At 40.8% G+C, this 20,898-nt stretch overlaps 1 protein-coding gene across 1 annotated transcript in view; it reads right to left on the bottom strand.

The window, feature by feature from the left end:
• letm1 (leucine zipper-EF-hand containing transmembrane protein 1) overlaps nucleotides 1–20,898 on the bottom strand; it is a gene marked incomplete in the record, with an annotated part of 30,472 nt that overhangs the window by 5,792 nt on the left and 3,782 nt on the right. Inside the window, 15 exon segments of the mRNA XM_042223728.1 lie at nucleotides 1–3,878; nucleotides 6,112–6,268; nucleotides 6,847–6,879; nucleotides 8,976–9,169; nucleotides 9,369–9,503; nucleotides 10,403–10,435; nucleotides 10,726–10,854; nucleotides 11,291–11,449; nucleotides 11,568–11,699; nucleotides 11,872–11,991; nucleotides 12,119–12,322; nucleotides 12,626–12,763; nucleotides 13,520–13,663; nucleotides 17,656–18,145; nucleotides 18,377–18,434. Of these exon segments, the coding sequence (XP_042079662.1) occupies nucleotides 3,732–3,878; nucleotides 6,112–6,268; nucleotides 6,847–6,879; nucleotides 8,976–9,169; nucleotides 9,369–9,503; nucleotides 10,403–10,435; nucleotides 10,726–10,854; nucleotides 11,291–11,449; nucleotides 11,568–11,699; nucleotides 11,872–11,991; nucleotides 12,119–12,322; nucleotides 12,626–12,763; nucleotides 13,520–13,663; nucleotides 17,656–18,145; nucleotides 18,377–18,434 (2,273 nt within the window).

Raw genomic sequence — 20,898 nt, 5'->3', positions numbered from 1 at the left:
TTACTACAAGCTCATCAAACCCCAAACAGGAAGAGTAATACGATTATATCAACAAAAGAAGCCAAGTCCACAATGCTTTTTAGCTACTCTACCTGATAGCACAAAATATGTAGATTTTTGTCAGAAATTGACAAGAAAAACTAAACTGGTGGAATCGGCTTAGGCTAAAGAGCAAGCGTTCAGTCATTAAGGTTTAAGGTCGGCTTCCCAGTTCATCAGCACGATGACTTTAAATTAAAGATTTACAGCGTACTGCTAACAAGCTGAAGCCACTTGTTCCACCTCAAAATGGGAGAAAAGAAAAAAATTATCCTTTAAGCGTTTGTTCTTCTAAACCCAACACCCACAACTGAGCAGGAGTCTGAGAGGACGGTTTGTATTGTAGACATTCACACAGAGACGGCCAGTCAACACATACCAACTGCTTAAAAAAACCCCGAATAGTGCATTTACACTGTGGCAATACTGTGCAGAGAACAGTCAACGTTAGTGACAGTGTGCTAAAAATCAGCTCACCTTTTTATTTCTCCTGAGTCACTTTCTTCTAAAATATCATGAGGGAACTAAATGAAGGAATAAAAGGTAAGAAATGAGCCTCGGCCTGGTTGGCAATGAAAATTTGCTGACACAAGCCTCGAGTCAAACTGCTTTCGCTGCCAACTGTATCTCTACACCTCCTTCTTTCTCCAAGACTGCAGTTTAAACAGCACAGCAGCCACAGACAAGGACATACAATCATTTGGGGAAGTGTTAGTTTGAGGGAAGTTTGAGTTTTCTTGAATTTATTTGAAGTTTTGACCAGTTTTCATATATTGCAATCATTTTGTGGTAATATGTAGGTTTTGAGATGTTTTGGAAGTTAAAAAAAAAAAAACATATTTTTTTCACCCTTTTCCATCATCTTGGAATTTTAGAGTTGGCTAGACTGGTAGATATCCAGTTTGCTCCAATTGAGTATAAAGAATATGATCAAATCTTCCAACTGGTGAAGGTGGAACCAGTTTTTTTTAGCTGTTTGCACATCAAAAGAAAGGGAAAAGTGGCTGATTATCTGCTTGTTGACTAGTCGGGTCTCTTTAGCTAAACTGAAGCTCCGTGCATTTAGTAAAACATGGCAAAAATCATGTTAAAGGTAAAAAATAAGCTCTCAGGAGCGCTCTGTGCAACTGCACATTACTGACATCAATCTGCATTTCAGCAATGACTGCAACGCATTAAAGGTCCCTGTCGATTTCAACCCTTTCTGGACCTGCACAGGAACCCTGTGTATTGATCTCCATCAGTCTTAGACTCTGGTATTCGTCTCTTTCCCGTTCTCTGACCTTTGACCCTCTGTCCCAAACAGGGCCAGTCGTGCTGATATACAAAGTGCTCCTCAGAGTTCAACCTTGTCAGGCGGGAGGGGTGACACAAACACCACGCTCTCCTGCCGAGTGTAAACGAGACGTTGTCACAACGTTCTTTTAAAGTGTTTACACTGGCTGCGGATTTATGCAGCGCACGGCGTGCCATGTCCCGCCGGAGCGTCTCTAACCTAAACACAACCCTCCAGTGGAGCTGGCTTTGGCCCATGTATGGGACGAGTGTTTACCCCGCACCCATCAGCCTGACTGGTCCCAGGCGAAGCAGAGCCTTTGCTCCGCCAGGCAGCACTGGATGCGAGCTGGGACGATGCCCGATGGAAGATGAACAAGCTCTTAAACTTCCACGTGTAGGACGGCGGATTCTGGGAATGGATTAAATGAAGCGTTGTCCACTCAGCATTATCTTAAGTACCACTCCGTCACCCTCGTTTACACCCGAGTTCTTCTCTGATTATGCAGGAGGAACACCAGAGCGGTGGCAAAGACCGTAAACTAGGTCAGCTCATCAGACAGAGGCGGCTGGAGGCGTTACGGTGGGTTCACGCGGCACCCGTTTTATTAGAGGGATTAGCGAACTGGAAACATGAGGTTGGAGTCTTCTAGGGGGCATTTTCCTCACTCTATTTTAAGTTTTTAGGAAGCACCAATGAGCAAAATAATAATTAACTGCACCCCTGATCGAAATGTGCAGTTAGCATCGTTTCAAATTTCATTGAAAAGCTGATGCAGTGTGAACACAGAATGGGATATGTGGATAGGTAGCAGGACATATTTAATCATCTAAAATCATCACACAGCCCTGAGGAATCTTGTTTACATACTACGTACATTCATGGCTACAGTGCAAAGAACAAAAAAGGAAAAAAAAGACAGGACTAAAATTTAAAATTCATCCAAACTTGTTCAGAATTAAATTATTATGCAAATCGAAAACGTCACAACTCCGTTAAATTCTTAAAAATCCTCAGAAATAAATATGCAGTGTTATAAGAACCATAAAATTTGTGTGATAAGAAGGCCACTTTGCATTTAAACGATGACAACTACGACACAACTCATGAACTCATCTATCGCCTGAGCGGACGATTTCCAGACTAATCACTGCAAAATGAATCTCTTACTTTCCTAAACTTTGCCGTCCCCAGTATCGTTTGTTGGGTTTGTGTGCTTCGGTAGAAATCAACAAGGAACATTTAAAGCCTTAGCGACGGATAACAAAGGCTGCTCTGAGAGAGCGAACAAGCAAAACATCATAGCTGCTAAAACGCTACAACAACAACATCTCAATATCCAAACTGAAGGGCGAACACGAACCCAACGAAGGACCATTCGGGGACAGCCCGACTGACTTGTCACAGCAGCATCAGACGCATTTAATTGGTGGCTTCTGTCCCAACACTGATCCTACACAGTTTAAATCCATCTTTGCTGTTTTGTCTGATGACTTTAGGAGTACCTCGAATGTGCTATTAATGCATCTCAGTGCAACTTTGGCATTAAATAAAGAGCTACGAGTGAAGATCTATGAAGAGCTGCACTAAATGTACTTTTTCCCCATTTGTGAGTGCAAAATGTAAAGAAATTGCAGTACTATAGTTTTGGTTTTTATGGAAAAAGTTTGATGTCCTATCTAAGAAAAACCTAAATAGTTTTTAGCATATAATCGCTAGAAGCCCCTTTTTAAAATGGATTGTTTTAAACCTGTAATTTCAACATGTTTTGAGTATTTTTATGTTGTTTCCAATACCAATAACATCTTTGGTTGCAGCCACCGTTATAGCCAGCGATAAGCTACCTGCCCAAGTACAACTTAAAAAAACTTTACAAACAGGTATGAGGTGGATAAATAAAATATAAGAGGAAATAAAGTGAGCGGAATGACAGAAATGACAATGTTGACTGTGCAAAGTTCGGAAATGATCGCTCATTTCTCCGAGATGATGACATGAACGAACTGAAAGGCAAGACGGTTCACCTACAACTTTAAATAACACGTCTGATAACACATTTCCCAAACCATTTTTCCGATTAGCTTTCAATTCCATGTCACTGTGCTCCCTGCACTGATAAATACTGAAGTAAAACTACCACACATCTTACTTAATTTTTTAACATGACAGAAATTTAGTTTCTTGTTGAATTTGTACATTTTAAAAGGCAACGAGCCTTCTCTGAAGATTTCTTATTTTTTATTTTTAGGAGCTCAATTTATAGCAGAATGACATTTTCAGAAGAAGGCAGCTGTTACCTTGCGGTTCTTGACCTCTCCAGATCAACCTGGTGTCCAGAGTCCTCTATGACCAGATACCAGTCACAATGGAGAGTGCTCATTTTTTACAAACACTCGTGTCTCTGAAGCAAAATGAGTTAACTTTTGAGTGCCTGTTCCTTCTCTGCCTTCTCTTTGGCCTTTTCCTTCCCCATCAGCTTCTCCTCTTTCTGAAGCATCACCATGATGTCGGCCACCTGTGAGGTGGAGATGTCGATGTCCTCCTTGTCGATCAGTTCCACTACCTGAAAAAAAACAAACATTTTTTGTTTAAAACCACAGAATAGAAGACAATTGAAGACACGTGGAGGATATACATGCACATAACAATACCCTCAACTTTTGATGATGCTTATAAAGCGCTATTGTACTTATGGGAAAGACCAGAACGTTTTGGTGAGACTCAAACAAAGCGAAGTATTTTGGATGTAGAAATTACAGGATACTATGTTTTTGTATGTTGACACTATTTTGGACGCCTCCATCCTGTCCTGGTTTATAGCCTCCCATTAGTTTCCATTACATCTTTTAAAGGCTTGTATGATGAAATGGGCTGGAGATATTTTAGGTTAAACATAAACATGCCATACATTTGAAATGTTTTTAACAAGCGAGACTCTTTGAGTTTGTTCATTTTAAAGCATATCAAACCTCTAGAAACACATTAAGACTGTGGTATGTTTTTTAAAAGCAAAAGTAAAAACTGTGTATAAAACATATGTATTTGGCAGTCAAGTTGGCAACATGACCACAGTGATGTTAAAAAAAAAAAAAAAAACAATCCCTCCAAACAGAAACTGCAGGCGCTGAAAAATCAAGCCAACAGTAGATACCAAAGAGTGCAGTTCTTCAAATGGCCACTAGAGGTTGGTATAATTTATGAATCAGATTAATCTTTTTTGTTTGTTTGTTTATTTTATAAAAACTGCAGTTCCTTATGGCATGCTGGATAGCAGCTCCAAGGCCAAATTCGGATCGATGATGACCCATTTTCCTCCTGCCTTACCAGTGATCAAAGTCGATCACACCTGCGCTTAAGGACTGATCAGGGAGTTACCTGGCCATGGATCCAAAATGCTAATTCAATAATCTCTTAGCAATTTAGCTTGGAATAGAATAGAATCCTTTAATTGTCCCACATGGGGAAATTTGGTTGTAACAGCAGCAAAAAAAAAAAACCCAAAACAACAAAACATATACAGACACAGAACAGAAACACACAAAATTTTTACATATTTACATCCTGGACAACAGTTACCAAAACAGAGTACTGTACAGTTGTTCTTACACTGTGTTAGATAATGCTGAAAAATGCAGTTTGTCAACAAACTGCTCCTGTATGATTAGAAAGTGTTGGACCAACTTTACTAACACATGCCTTTATTTAAACTCTGCTCGACTACTGTAAGCACTGTATGCCCGCCTCTTAACTGGCATGAACTGTCCTCTCTCCACTGGCTTCCTGTTCATGACAGAATTAATTTCAAAGTCCTAACGCTGGTTTATAAATGGTCTTGCTCCCCCCATACCTTTCCCAGTTACTTCAGCCTTATATTCCCGGACCCTTAGGTCAGCCGACCAGCTGCTGTTGGTTGTCCCAAAATCCAGGCTAAAACATGGAGGAGAACGAGCCTTTTCAATTATGGCTCCAAAACTTTAGAATACGCTGCCTTTAAATATTAGACCGGCATCTTTGCTTCCTGTTTTTAAATTTTGAAAACTCACCTTTTTTCTATAGCGTTTAGACTGGTGTGAGTTGATATGTTTATTATGTGTTTATGTGAGTGTCAGTGTTTTTTTATCTTGTTTTCTTACCCCTTTGTTTCTGTACAGCACTTTGGGCAAACTTTCTGTTTTTAAATGTGCTATATGAATAAACTGGATTTGGATTTGAACTTTGGAATCAGAGAACTGACCCCAACCCACCGCGTGATAAGGTGAGCCGTCATTTGCTGTGAAATCAGCCGCTGCTGAACTTCGACAGGTAACAAAGTGATGAGCATTCAGGCTGCAGCCTCCGTTTCTACCTGTTCATGTGTCTACAGTAGAATCACCGTGACGATCGCTTTAAAGTCTCTTTGTGTTGGTTTTAATCTTGTATTTGTGTTGTTGGCTTTGTGTTTATACTAGGATCTGGAACTCTAGCCTGCAGGCTTATATTGTTAAATAGTAATTATGAGACAGTTTCAGATCATTTTACAGAGTAAACATGACATGAACGTAACGAGTGTCTTTAACCTGGGTGTGATTCAGTATCGTTACTTTAAAGAAAAGTGTTCTGTGCAATAATTACTTTTTGAGTAATGAACACTGATCACAACAAAGACGGGACATACCTCCAACATGCACAAACATTTCAGCACTCAGCATTTTGCATGTATGTAATATTATTGATATGATATTGATAATGAAATCGAAATTGCTAAATTCTTATTATTTCCCATCCCTAACAATGTTCCTCATAGCAGATCAACTCACTTTGATGACGTCGTCGATGTCAATCTTCCCGTCCTTGTTGTCGTCGAGAGCCTCGGCGATGCTCTGCAGCTTGTGCTCGGGAATGTTCTGGATCTGTCGCATGATGTTGATGAGCTCGTCGATGCTGACCAGGTTCTCCCTAAAGGTATAGAACAGACTGTATACAGGAAACGGTTACCAGGTTTGACGGGACGTAAAATGTGGTGGAGAAGTCTAGGGTCAACATGCTGCATTCAAGGTTCCCAAAAAATGAGCAAAAAAAAAACCACACCAATCAAAAAAATTTGGTGCAATTTGTCATAACGGCAGGATTAATTGAATTTGATTTAGTTAAACGCATTTATTCATGCTGAATGCAGCATATTTGTTTTAAACTAATTTCTTTAAGCTGCCCTATGATAGAAACAGAAGCTTACATGCCAAATAATGTCCAATACATCCTTTTTTTTAAGATTTCGGAGATTTTCGTACAGTCTGAACAAACATCAAACATTTCCAATCATTTTATTTTAATTAAATGTGATTTAATTCATTAAATAGGTTAAAAAAGAAAACAAAAAAAACAACAACATTTAGCACGTCTGAAGCACAGCAACCACATGTAGCGAGCAGAAATGGAAGCTGAGAATAAGATGAGAGCAGTGTTTGATCCTTTATTGCACCGTTTCAGCATCTGAAAAACCATGCTAGCATGTTACAAGCAAGCAAATGGCGGTTTACCCCAGTTTTGCTTACCTCTTGGCACCGCTATATTTAGCAAAGAATAATCTGTAAAATTTCAAATGAATTAGGGACTCAATTTAGTCAAAACGACCGAAAACGACATTAAAAAGGTATTATTCACTTTTGAGGGGGGAAACCTTTTGTTCCCTTTGTTATCTCCACCACCATTTTACAGTAACACTAATGATGATGATGATGAAGATGAAGATGGTGATGATGACAATGAAGATGATAAAGTTATCATTTACAAAGACAAGCTATGTTAGATACACTGATACATGTCATGACGCGTTTGGGTCAATGATCCATAAGCAACATTTTGATGTTTTCATCCTGTTGTCATTGTGTTTACCTGCCGATATAAAGTATAAACATGTTACAAGTGTTGCTTTAAAAATCAAGGAAATGTAATCTGAAGAAGATCAAAGTACTAAAGGCCAGACTGTGCAGCTTAATTTGTTTAGCTTGATTTAACTGATGCGGAACAGGAAAGATGTACTCGTTCCCATCAGATATATGCTAACAGTGAGTCTGTCTATGCAGTCACAAGCCAACGCGAACGGCGCTCTTCATTAAAAGGTTGCTTGTGGATCCTTCACTTTCAAAAGCTTCATGGCTTTTACAGACAAGCACACACACGCAGCTGCAAAACCATCGAGCGGTCTAGTTCAACAGCAGTTGGAGCACATCGATCACTTTAGCCTCGCTAACTGATATTTTGCATATAAAAGGATGGATACAGATGTCAGTAGCCAATCTTTGTGTTGTATCAAGAGCTTTTGTTTGCTCTGAATATAAAATATTCAAAGAGTGATGAAGAGCTGAAAGACTTATAGTCTTTCTATAGAATGGTAAAATAACATTTTACTATGATTTATCTGTTTAACCAAACCACAAGTGGGAATAAATAACTTAAAGTTATTCATTTCATAAGCCCTGTTGGCTGTTAATACGATTGAGGCGTCTCACTGTGGGGAACGCTCGGTCAGCATTGTCCTTAGAAGCTTCTATCAACACTCCAGCAGGGGCAGCCCTCTTTTTTAAAAACAAATTAAATCATTTCTCATTCATTCAGCCTACCTGAGCAACCTACAATAGATAAACTGGGTCAGGCAGCTGTGGTGAGAGCTAGAGTGATCTGGCTAGTGTAGTGGTTAGCGCTTATGCTACTGAGCCATGTGGCAATAATGCAGTTAGCTTGGCCAGCTAGCTATTGTGCTAGGTACGAGGTGGCAGCTAACACGCTCCAAAGCCTAACTCTATGGCAAAGTCTAGTCTGTTAGGAAGATGTGAGCCAGTGACCAAGGTGTTAGCTTACTCAGGTAGCGCATTAAGTTAGCAAGAAGAATTTGAATGAAAGACAAAATGTGTCAAAGGGAACAGGATGGTTGTTATTTGACGCAAGTGTCACAGCTGCCAGTCTATACTGGCTGAACTAATGATGTAGAGCAAGGGTGTCAAATGTAATCGGCCCACCAAAGACGCCAATCTGGCCCTGGTCTCTGGAAAATGTGAAGGGAGGGGTATATTTTGGACGTTTAACTGTATTTTTACAAGTTTTGTGGCATTTTCTACTGATATAGACCACGCCCCCTGCCATTCATACTACACTACAGTAAATCAGAGATAGATGAACATGAAATGACACAAAGTTACCATTTTCACTATGTACTATAGAAATTTTGGATTTTTACAGTGAGTTTACTGTAACAAAAAATAAAAAATAGACACCGTGGATCAAGCTCAAAGTGGGCTGTATGTGGCCCACCATGTAAAAGCATGTAGAGGCGTCTGAGGACAAGACTGAGGGAGCGTTCTGCACAATAAGACACCAAAATGAAAAACAATTATAGAAACAAAATAAATAAACTGAAAAAATATAAGTATTAGTCATTAGTAAAATTGTTATTTTGAACTTCGGCATTAAGCCGGAATTTAAAATGGGTGCTTAGTAACAAAGCAGGTAAATAAATTTCTTAGATGTTGAATTATTCATCTGCAGGGCAAAACTATCATGACGCCAAGTTCCCTGAAATCAAAGAGTCCCCCAGTGAAAGCAGCTACACGTGACAGATCCAATTCTGTCTAATGCTATACGGCAGCTTCTCTCACTGAAGCTGTTATGGCTGCTGTTTTCTTACCCAACAGGTGGGGTGGATCCACTGTCCATCTGTCCATCCAGGATGACCTTGTCCTTCTCCAGCTCCAGGATGATCTTGTCAATGCGACCGATCATACGGTTCACCCTCTTAGAAAGCCGCTGGCTGGCCTTTGACTCCTCTATGGCCTTCTCCTGACCAGTCTTGGAGAGCTCCTTTTTTATCTCCTCCAGATCCTGGAAAACAGGGCACAGATGCAAATTTTGCACACACAAAAAAAACGCCGAAACAACCACATAAAACAACTCATGAAAAGCCAAAGAAGTTGGAACATTACAAATTAATACTCCATTTTGAGGTAAAACTGCTTAAAAAAAAGTAGGCCTGATTAGCAATAAATCATTAAATTTGTCCATTGAAGCCAAAATAAGGCACCTCATTGTACTCCTGGACATCATCCTTCAGCTCTTCCAGCTCCTCTTTCTCCAGAGTCAGCAGTTTCTTCTGCTCCTTCAGCTTTGAGCAGGCATCACTCAGCAGGTCAATCTCTTCCTTGGTGATCTCCTCTGCCTGGAAGTTATAAAAAAAAAAAAAGAAGAAGAAAATATAAACATATGTTCTTTTAAATCAAGACAACCTAATCTGAAGTTCACAAAAAAGTTACTTTTTTAGATTGTGAATTATTACCACAGCCACGTGGTAGATGGGAGCAAGATGGGTGTATACCACTACATGAACCAGGTCAAACACTGTCTTCACTTAGCACGTATAACATGTGGATTTGATACAAAACAAACCCTAAAACAACTAAATATAAGTGGTAAAAGAGGGAAGCTGGCAGGCATAGTGGGATACTCCACATAAAAAAACAACTGTGGCACTACAAAGGTTGTTAGTTAAGGATGGAAATGTTACACGGCTTGAAGGACTGACGAGGGGAGGTCCGTGTAGACGTGGGCCAAACAGCATCTCTTTAAGAAATTTCAAAAATAAAAGTAATGAGTGGGAATTTTTATAAGTTAGAAAGTGCTGACAAATACTCACCACAGGTTATTAGCGCAATTTGGCCTAAATATATGGACGTTTGCATTTGCTGTTTTAAATTTTTTTAAAAGAAAAGAAAAAATAAATTTCACATTCAGAAAATACAACTTCCTCCGAGTCTTTATAACAGGTCTGAAACTGGAATCTGTACGATTTTCAGCCCAAAGCTGAACCTGCCCTCGCTACACTGTTGTTGCTCTCATCTGCAAGCACTAAGCAGTTACTGGTTTATGTCAGCATCAATGTTGTCATGAATATGGAGGGTACTTCCTCTAACTCTGATTATGTTCTCAGTCTTGGGGAAAAAACATGCTAGTGCTGTTTAACCCATATCTGGATCTGCTCAGAGGAAGACCAGACACCATAGATTCAGGGATAGAACAAGTATCAGGGATCATTTGGGAGGAGGTGTTAATAAAGCCAACCTGGAAACGCAGAAACCTCTGCCACTGCTCAAACTGCACGGTACAGAATGAAAAGGCAGCAGCAAGTGAAAAAAAAACAAAAAAAAAAACATCAGGATATGATACAATCAATGTAAATCTCTTCTGTTGTCTGAAATTAAAGCTCCAGGTAAAGGAAACAATACAACATGATATTACGTGTAGTAGAAAACAGGTTTAGAGGGTTAAACTGAAAAGCTTTATTAGAATTCTGACTTTAAGTCAAATATTATATAAATGCATAAAAATATTAAACAAGTAACAGAATAAATAAAATAAATGTTATCATCTATTACTAACTTTACCTTGAGTCCCTCTATAATGGGTGCGGTGTCCTTCAGTGTCTCTGAATCGGCTGCCTTTTCGGCTTTAGATGAAGCTGGCTCGGCCTCACTGCGCTTCATCCTCTCTGCTTGAAGCTCTGGTTCACCCTCCTGCAGAAAACAGAGCATGGTTCAAACCCTATAGCAACACCTACAGAAACAACGTTGCAAACGACTGCAGGAAGCCTTCAGCTTTAAGGGAGATGTGTCCTTGTTGCAGTAGTTAGGGTTAGGCAGTTAGTTTTTCTTGTGAGAAACTTGCAGATTTAGAGTTAATCCAATCATGTGGAATATTACAGAAACCTTTTGATTTCTCTAAGCTGAAGCTTCAATGAAAAACAAAGAGCACATCATTCTACCTGAAAACTCACGACTGTGTAGCAAAAGCATGGCCTCTAAGGCTTGGTCAGACTCTTTTAAGGTCTTTTGGTAATAATAACTTTATCTTAAACTGGCTCATAAAGTCTGTCAGTTTGTTGGCACTGGTATCAAAGACTTAAATAGCACCTGGCCTAAACACTGAACAGACATCATACAGAGTCAGTACCCTGGCAGCCTTCTCTGCAGCATCAGCCAGCCTCTCCATCTCTCGGTCCTTGTTGTCCTGCCGTATGGCTGCCTCCTCCTGAAGCATGGTCTCCAGTTTGGTCTTGTTATCCACTTTGGAGAGCTCCAACTCCGCCGCCATTAACTGGGCCTCTTTGGTCTGGAAAAGCAAGCAGAGGGCAGGATATTCGCCTGTATTCCAGTATTGACCGAGGCTGCGTGTTGAGCTTAAAGTACTGCCTGCAACTTTATATCCCAGCTCTGTACTGTTTACATACCACCATTTCAGGAAGTGTTTGCAGCGTGGTTTTCAGCTGGTCTGCAGGAGACAGGGTATCTGGGAGGTACATGGCTCGAGACAAAAGCAGCAGAGAGGTGGGGATCTGCTGGTTGAGATGCAGCTCCAACCACTACCAGAGTCAAACACAACATTACAGAGGTTATTACAAATATGCAGTCAAACATACATCTTAAGAGTTTCACCCCTGATGCCATTCCTGAAGTCTCCAGACGGTCAAACCTCTACTTTATTTTTACAGTGAATAATGAAAAATGCCCCCATCTGTCTGCTGTTGTCGTTACCTGGCCGAGTTGTTCTCTTAGTCGTTCTTCTGTGACTCCCAGAGATCTCATCCCTCTGACACGACACGCTGCCTGCACTTCGTTCACATTCAGGCTTTCCACCCCCTCCTCTGCTATCAGCTGATAAACACAGAGAAGAGGTCACACAGAGTCAGCGGCCAGTGTCGCTGCATTCACCCGGGTGCTGCCGTGTGCTCAGACATAAAACAACAGGTTTATTTTTCCTTTTAACCACAGAGATTCGTACCTTGTCGTCTGCGCGGATGGCCCTCAGCTTCATGATGAGCTGGAAGCGGAGGAAGTTGTTGGTCCCAATTGACTGGAGCTCCAGGAGACGACAGAGCGCCACGAGCTGAGGTCGAGTCAGGTTGTCCAGCGTCAGCTCGTCCTCAAACAGTTTGGAGAACTTTATGATCTGCTCATTACTGGGACGCTCCCCAGAGTCCCGGATCTATAGTAATGAGAAGATCAGGGCTTGTAAAAAGTTTAAATGAGACCAGGTTTACATGCAAAAGATGTACTGCTGTTCTCCCGTGCAAAGAATAATCCATGAAATGAATATAGTCAGTGAAAGCATGTAGTAACAAGAAAATACGGAAGAAACACTTAAATTTCCACTATAAACGCTCTTAATGGTAATCAACTGGTCACAACTCTGTTTTAAATAAAAATAAATTAATATTTTCACCACCAGAGAGCAGCAATGAGCTTTTTATTCTCCTCATTTCACACTGCTCGGTGTTAGAAAGCAGACCTTTTGGAAGAAGGTGGAGAATTCCTCCGTCACGTCGCCTTTTGCTGCCTTATTCCTCAGAGCGATCTCCTCAATGGTGTCCTGCAAGAACTTGGCCATCTCCAGTTTGACCCTCAGCTCCTTTTTCAACCTCTCCTCCTAAAAAGCAAGAGGTTACAAATTCAGTTTGCTTAAAAGCACTACAGTAAATCCCACTCAAATGATGTTAGCACTGATGGTGAGACATATGAGGACCAACACAGTCTGAATCTCTACAGTCCGCTTGCGTTCAAGGCTGGAACGGATAGTTGAATCCACAGCAGACAAACTGTTTCAAACGTTTTTTGGTCAAATACAATTTTGATGACTGGAAACAGCTTCTAAAAGAAAGGTTTTCTTTATCACACAGGACAGAACGCAGGGTACCTCCACCAAGGAGGTCATGTTTTTGTAAGTGTGGGTTTTACCGTCTGTGAACAAGCTTGAAAAGTTTTGACTGGATTGTGATAAAACTTTGTAGAGGTAGCTCACATCCACCCAGGTGTTCACTGTCAACTAATGATTTATTAGGGGAAAATTGTCTCATAACTTAGACACTGTGATCCTTACCAGTGGTTTCTATTGCCAACATATAGAAACTACTTTATAAAGACTTAAAATATCAAGTCAAGACCTGGTCAAGCTCAACAGATTGGTCAAAGTGATAAAAATGTTATATAGGGCTATTTAAGACTGTTACTGTCATAGTCTAGATTAGATAACCATCTAAATAACAACTTAAGTACATTTATAATATTCCTGAATAATACAACTACATATGACATACAGTTCCAATCACAATATTTAGCAAACCCAGCATCGTGGAGCTAAAAATAAATACAATAAATAAATAATCAACCACCCATTTCTACTTACCTTCTTTGTCTGTGTCTCAAAGGTGGACGGCAGCATGTTGGGGAAGAGTTTCAGAGCTACAGGAAGCAGGAACTCCATGAAGGGAACGATGATAAACACCAGGAAGGGAAGAAGTCTGAAGACATCAGCACATGTTCTGAGAAACTGAAAGGAAATTTAAAAAAGGAAATAATATCAGCAAATGGGACAGATCTGTGTAAACTGATGGAATCTTTAAGTGAGACTATGAGCATCTATGTTAGCACTCCCGTTTGGATTTTCAAAAAAGAGCCGTTGTCTCATTAGGATCCACGTGGGAGCCCATAGTATCATTTTGTGTTGCATGCATGATTTTTTTACCATTGAGATTTGATGTGTTTTTAAAGTGTTCTCATATTTTTTAAAGATTTTTCTTTCTTTTCTTTTATTTTTTTAAAACATGGAGGGTACAGGAAAAAAAGCGCCATTCATTCCCACCATTGTAGTTCATATCTGCCACCAGCAGAGGGCAGCAGCAATGCACAAACTGTGTGAAAATGTTGATTTCATCTTTTATTGTCTCTCCTCACAATCTCCCCTGTAATAAGTTTCAAAAGTCAGCACTTCCTCTATACATCCCCCGTCCACCGAATTCACTCACACAGTATTTGCATGGAGCCATAGAGCAAAGGGAACATTTGGCCTCACAAGGCTCTAAAACTGTCCATTTGATCCAACAGGAAGCACATTTGTTCAGCGCAGACCCGAACAATCCCGAGAGCACAGAAGCACTTGGCCAACACTGGCTGACTTCATTGTACGGCTGTCCAAACGTGGCTCGCTGACCATCCAGGACACAATTCCAGCGAACCGTCTACAGAAACAGCACAGAGGGGAAAAGGCCAAAAACACGAGTCCTCCTTTCTCCGCTCTTCCCACCTGCATGTCAGTGGGCCAGTAGGGTGAAGGATTTAGGCCAGCCCAAGTGAAAAGGCCTTTGTCTGCAGGCCCATTGACATGTATATCATCTCCCAGAGTTCCACATCAAAGAAGGGAGGAGGGGGTGAGACACGTTCAAATGGAGGGAGCCTTAAATGGGAGGCCTGGGTATTGTAAGGGAATATGAAAGGAGGAGATTAAGGAGGCAAAGCCAGTCCAGGTTAGATGAATGGCATGTAGACGGGTTTGGGACGTGAACTCTGAGGGAGCCTGCTCCATTTGAAAAGGTGCAGATGGGGTCATAGTGTGGGCTTAATGGGGGGAAGCTGCGGTCATCCTCTGCACTGACCTGCGACCATTAGCATTCCACTGAGGCTTTATATCCCAGCTGCTTTAACATAATCACAATGAAGTCAGTTAATGAATGTGTATACTGTAGGGCTCAGTGTTATGGTGTATGACGCATACATATCTCTGAATTTGAATATTAAAGAAGCGACTTTAAAAAAAAAAAAAAAAGATTGGTCTTCACTTAAGAGTTTTGTAAAACAGGTTACATCACATCATTTCACAGAATGACACACCCTACTGAACTTCTGTGTAAGTGGATATTGAGAAACATGTCGTAAAATGACTCTGCAGCGACGGCTGTAAAATCTCTGCATGTCCATAACTTTGTCCAGCACGCTTTAACACGAATAATCAAATAATAATGAATCTGAGTCACAGTTTCATCTGAATTTACAATCAAGTGTAACAAGGCAAATGGGTCATTTCGTTTTTTTAAATGGGAATTTTCAACAAAATTAAAATAAATGTATAATGGCAGATTCCCAAATATCAGTTTAAGGGTTTATTTTAAGTTGGACATAAAGCAGTGAGTGAAATGTGAATTTGGCCACATATTAAAATAAGAACATGGAAGGATTCCCAGACAAGATCTCATTACATCACACAGTTAATACCTTTGTATCAAATCTATGTCTAGGTATGTTGTAACCACAAACCCCTCTAATACCCTGCCACATAGCCTCTGCTGTTACCCGATGTGCACCTCCCTGGAAATGTATCAACACATCTCATAACACAGGCCGCAACTTTTGTGATTGGCCTACGTTTGATTCCCGTTTTTGAATTAATCAGTGAGAAAATAACAATCACCACATTTCATGGATGTCAGCAAATTCCTGGGGGAACATAGCCAAAGCTATCAAACTGAACGTGAGGGAATACACAGAGTGGAAAAACCTGAAGAAAATACGTTTGCCTGACCGCAACAAAGAGCTGGGCCGCCGTCGGCCACTTGCGTAGGCTACGTTGCTCTACAAAGATTCCCTGCAGAAGTCTAAATCAGTCACTAAGAAGCATTTGCAACTCGCCAATTGTGTCACCTAAATCTGCACCATCCTGTGCTGCTGGATTGGAGGTAACAGTACATAAGTGTGAACTGAGCTGACCTGCCCACCTTCCTTGAAATGACACCTGTGTGTGCCAGAACCTTTGGCAGATTACCGAACCGGGCCTCAGTCCAGACAGCGAATCGCGCTGCCGTGGATTCCGAGCAGCTTGTCTCATCAGAAATATGCAAGTATTTGCATTACTTCACACAAATCCTACATTTTTCATGCAGCATACTCGTGAAGTCATTTTAATAACTGGAATATATTCTGTATTAAAACAAAACTGTGTAAATAATCGAATTTATCATATTTTTAATACCATGTCCTGTTGCACAGAATTTATCAACAACAGCTGCGTTAGGGATTTGTTGTGAAAGTCACAACAAAATGAGAGATGTAGGCTGAGTGCGGAGATGGGATGAATCTGGTACGCGAGGTAAAGCTTCTTCCTGAAGAGCTTTAATGAAAAGGCACAATCTGCCCGGCGCCTGATGAGTAAACACAGCGTGCGGCCCGTTTCCATAATTGATCCCATTAGGATTGAGAGGCTATGGATAAAACGGTATAGAACAAGATGTCTGAGCTGTCAGGCTTGAATCGGTGCTCAGTCATAGCTGATCTCTTAAACTCACGTTGGTTATCCTCAGTGGAAACTCTGAGCCGGACTAGAAAAAAAATCGTTTCCTTTCACTGGAAGCACTAAAAACTTTCACTTACTTGTTACTGAGCAACGTTTGAACGCTTCTTCATATTCTGCTGTTAATGATCCTGAGCTCTGTAGCTCTGCTACTACTGATACACCTGATCATGAGGCAGGAGAAACCTTTAAAACACGAGCCTCTTTTTAGCATTATCTAAATAAGCTTACATTAGCTGTGTTAGTGGGCTCAATTCACATTCTTGAAACTGACATTACTGTGTTAAAGACAAGCTAAAGCTTGTTCCAGGTGAAAAAAGGAAACTGTTTGCTGACTGGAGGTTGGCATTAATTCTTGCTCTGGGCTACAGAAAGAAGGCATATTTCAATGTGGAAAATGCTGGATCTTGTAGCTTCTACAAACAATTTTTCATTTAATAAACACACTTTTGTGCTACTCTGAGTTTGGTATAAATTAAAAAGATCTTAGGCTTAAATATTTACCCTCAGGGGCTGGAAACTAAACTGCAGCAGCCCACACACACACAGAGGTGTGTGTGTGTTACCAGTGCAGAGACAGAGAGAGCAATCACCAGGGAAAACCCTTCCTTTCACCTACATTTTTGTTCACTAACTGAATCAAAGTATAGCCTGCACTGGGATTCTGGTATGACTGTGTAGTACAAATGTAATCTTCACTTCACGTTTATAGATTTGGTAATGTCTTCTCATATCTGTGACATATGGCATACATTCCAGCCATTAAATCTGCTCATTCCAGCAGAAATCAGCAGGTTTTTACATTTCTGCATGACCGCGAAAGAATTACATGCTTTATGTGAATGTTTGAGAAAAGAAAAAAAAAAAAAAAAAAAAAAAAAAAAAAGGTCAGTGAGCCCACTTTCAAACTATTTCCAATGATCACACTGAAATCTTTTGCAAGGTTTTAAAAGAACATTCATTCCTGAAAAACTATTAAAGATTAAATGTTCACTGCCCTTTCTTACCATTAAACTAAATCAGGATCTGTAACTGGGGACAGATACATAAAAAAAAATGTCTAATTTAAAAATGTAAACCCCAACCGGCACCAGACGCTGCAGCAGACAAAGCCTGGCAGCACCCAAAGCAGTAACAATCTCTCCACAATGTAGCTTCTACAGAAATGACAATGTCTTGCAGCCACAGTGTGCAACACTCACCTGTCTCCTCTCACGGCGAGACAGGGGATGTCCGTTCAGCACCCTCCAGAACATCCGCCCAGCAATGGTGGTATCGATCCAAAGCAGCCTGAAGCCATGGTAGTAGTGCTTGATTTCATCTACAACCCGCTGTCGGAGCGTCCTTCGGACAGGCTCTGCGTCCAGTGTCGGGCTGTACACCGGCCCTCCTTCCTCCAGCTTCTTCTTATCCTTTAACGAACGCAGCGACTTCTCCACCTTGGAGTCATCCCATCTCCTCCTCGTGGTATGTATCCACCTGACACCAGCGATGTCTCGCGGTCGTGCTATCGTCCATTGGGGCCCCGCTCCGACCGCAGGGTACAGTGAAGAGGAAGCCCCCGACGCAAAAGCGCAGTAGAGCCGCTGTGTGTCTGAGCTCTGACAGGGACCCACAAATTCATCTGACACGGGCAAGGAAGGACCGAACGAAGAGACCTGAGCCAAGCTGCCGAGTCGGAGCCCATCAGGTCTGAGGACACAGAGCAAAGCGTTTCAGGACCCAAAGTTTATATCAAGTCTTGGACAAAATATAAAGCAGCATTTGAAATGGATGACTTCCTATAAAAAAGGAATAGAGTGTAATTTACAGGGAGGCACAAAAAAAAACAAAATTAAAATAGAATTTCACCTGAACATGCTGACAGATCTTAATTTGCATATCATACAACACATTTTGGATCATTTGGTTTAATTGCCTTACTTTTGACTGGAAAGTGTGAAGGCTGTGCAGCTGAAATAGGAACCCTCCTGTAATTTCCCTGTAAGAAAGAAGAAAATACGATTAAAGCAGGTGTGTCCTTGGGGGGAAAAAAGCCTTCGGACAGACACACACACACACACACACACACACACACACACGCGCACAGACACACACACACGCACACACAGTATATATTGGTTTTATGAACGTCCCAGAAGCAAATCAGCACCTGCTCATCGGCAGTTATCTGCAGCTCCAACGCATTTATGCAGATTTTCTTAATAAACTGATAATCATACTAGCAAAAACACACTGTGCTTAAAACTAGTCATGCAATAACATCAATCATCAAACTTTGTGTCCTTTGCAATCGCCTGTTCAGGAATACCCATAAAAGTCAATTCACCTTGAGGTTGCCCTTTTATTATTTTGGGGGACGCTTTAGTATATACATAAAAAGTTAGTTTTTGCTATGGCCACATGTTTTGTTTTGTTTTTAAATATTCTGCTCTTATGTATTTGTCTGTACAGAACTGCCTTGAAGTCGCTCAGTCTTCTGTAAATATCTTTCCACTGATCTTTCTTGGGTGGCTAATTATTCACACCCTCAGCGAGGCCCACAGCAGGGTTCACAGACCACTACAGTGATATGCATGCAGCTAGAAGGTGGAGTGGTGAGACACTTCTAACCAATCACACCAGAGCCGAGGGCTCGGTCACGCCCCTTTTCTAGCTCTCACATGGCCGGCTGGAGTGAGCCCAGCATGGCCCAGCTGAACATGAGGCTGTGGCCTGCAGCCAGGAGGACAGAGAGTTTACTGGAACAGTTTCACCTTTGTGGCTTAGCGGTCATCTACAGTAGCACAGAGAGAAAACCCTGGAAATACAGTGGACAACTCAACTCTCCAGCATGTCCCCAGGCTACACAGCACTGCTGTCTTTTCCGTGTTCGAATCCCCCTGGGGGTTTTATGGTTTTGGTTTCACATTCAAACACTGCAAATACAATGAAATTCATTCTCCAAAAATTAGTCGAAAGAAATAAAAAGACAAACAGAGCTTTCTATTCCAGGTTTCTCTTACTTATGATGACGATATGAAATTGTGTACTTTCAGATAATTTGCTTTTTCCTTTCATTTCTGTTTTTGTGGTGATGTGATCGCAGACAGTTGCATAGCTGCATACTGTAAAATCCTTATTAAAGCAGAAGTAAGAAAACTGCTGATAGAAGCTTTCCTGCATTAACTGTAGGAATAAACCTTCATTAAGCCTGGGCTGTTAGTTAAAATGAATAGAATATGGTGAAGTTAGGACATGTTAGGACATGTTACACTAAAGTAACCAATCATGAAACCATAACCTGGGAATAACAATATATTGAATATTGATTTGTTCAATCAAAAGGTGTGAGGCCAATTGATTGGTTGACTGGTTTACCAACTGGATCGTCCGAAAAGAAAAATCAGGGAAACTATAAGAAGATTTACATCACCGCCTCAAGGACGATGCTTAGAGACTAATCCTGGCCACATTGATCCGGCTCATTCAGTTTCAAAGCCAAAGGATAATTAGCGAATTAACAAATATATCGATACCGGAAACCATGACCAGAAACTCTGATTGGAGTGATGACAAATGGGAGGCCACAAAGCTTTTCACACATATAAGAACTTTACAGAGATCCTATAGAAGCAACACAAGCGCAGCAAGACAGAAACAAATTGCACCAATCCCAACCGGTTCCCCCCACCAAAAGGCCACAGCCATGGTTAGTCAACACTGTTTAAGTCCATCCATCTAATTTTGTTTACACTGAATACACCGGCCCCCCCAAGTAGGTTAGACTTTATGCACATGTTGCTGAGACAACCAATCCAACAACCGCTGTGAAGAACTGCAAGATCCATGCTCCAACAAATCTTAAACTAATTCTTAATGCACATTTAGAAAACAGGAGTCTGCTGTCGTTCTTTAGAGCGACAGCAGACTGTGTCCAAACAAAACCGAAGTTTGAAACATAGAGTTGAAATGCTTGACCCTCTGATTATACAGTACCCACAAAAATGTAAATATTCAATCACAGTGAATGCTAGTGCAGAGATAATGAACACTGGCATTGTGTAAATGTGTAAATCAATAACAGTGTACGTGTACCTCACTATGTTTGTCTATGACGGTCACAAAGGACTGCAGGCTGGTCAATGCTCAGTAGAGGTGGGGATCACCATACATCCCACGATACGATATTATCACAATACTTAACGCACGATACGATATTATTGCAATTTTTTTAAATATTTTGCGATATTCAGATTCTGTACATAAAGGTAAACTATCAATATTCATTTTATCTAATATCAAAGCCTCGCACTCAGTCTTTCTCTCATTTCAGTCAGTTTTATTGTTGACAAACTGAACGGTTTGTATTACAGTCTAGTCCAACTTAACTGAATGCAACCATCTGGTACAATTATAGCTATTCTGAACTATGCAATTTATGAAAACTATGCAGCCCCTTCAGC

This window comes from Haplochromis burtoni, unplaced genomic scaffold, assembly GCF_018398535.1.
Source record: "Haplochromis burtoni strain Fernald_Lab_line unplaced genomic scaffold, NCSU_Asbu1 Contig_119, whole genome shotgun sequence".
In the NCBI taxonomy this organism is placed as follows: domain Eukaryota; kingdom Metazoa; phylum Chordata; class Actinopteri; order Cichliformes; family Cichlidae; genus Haplochromis; species Haplochromis burtoni.
The sequence above is the reverse complement of the archived record's forward strand: the minus strand, read 5'-3'. Positions and strand labels throughout refer to the sequence as shown.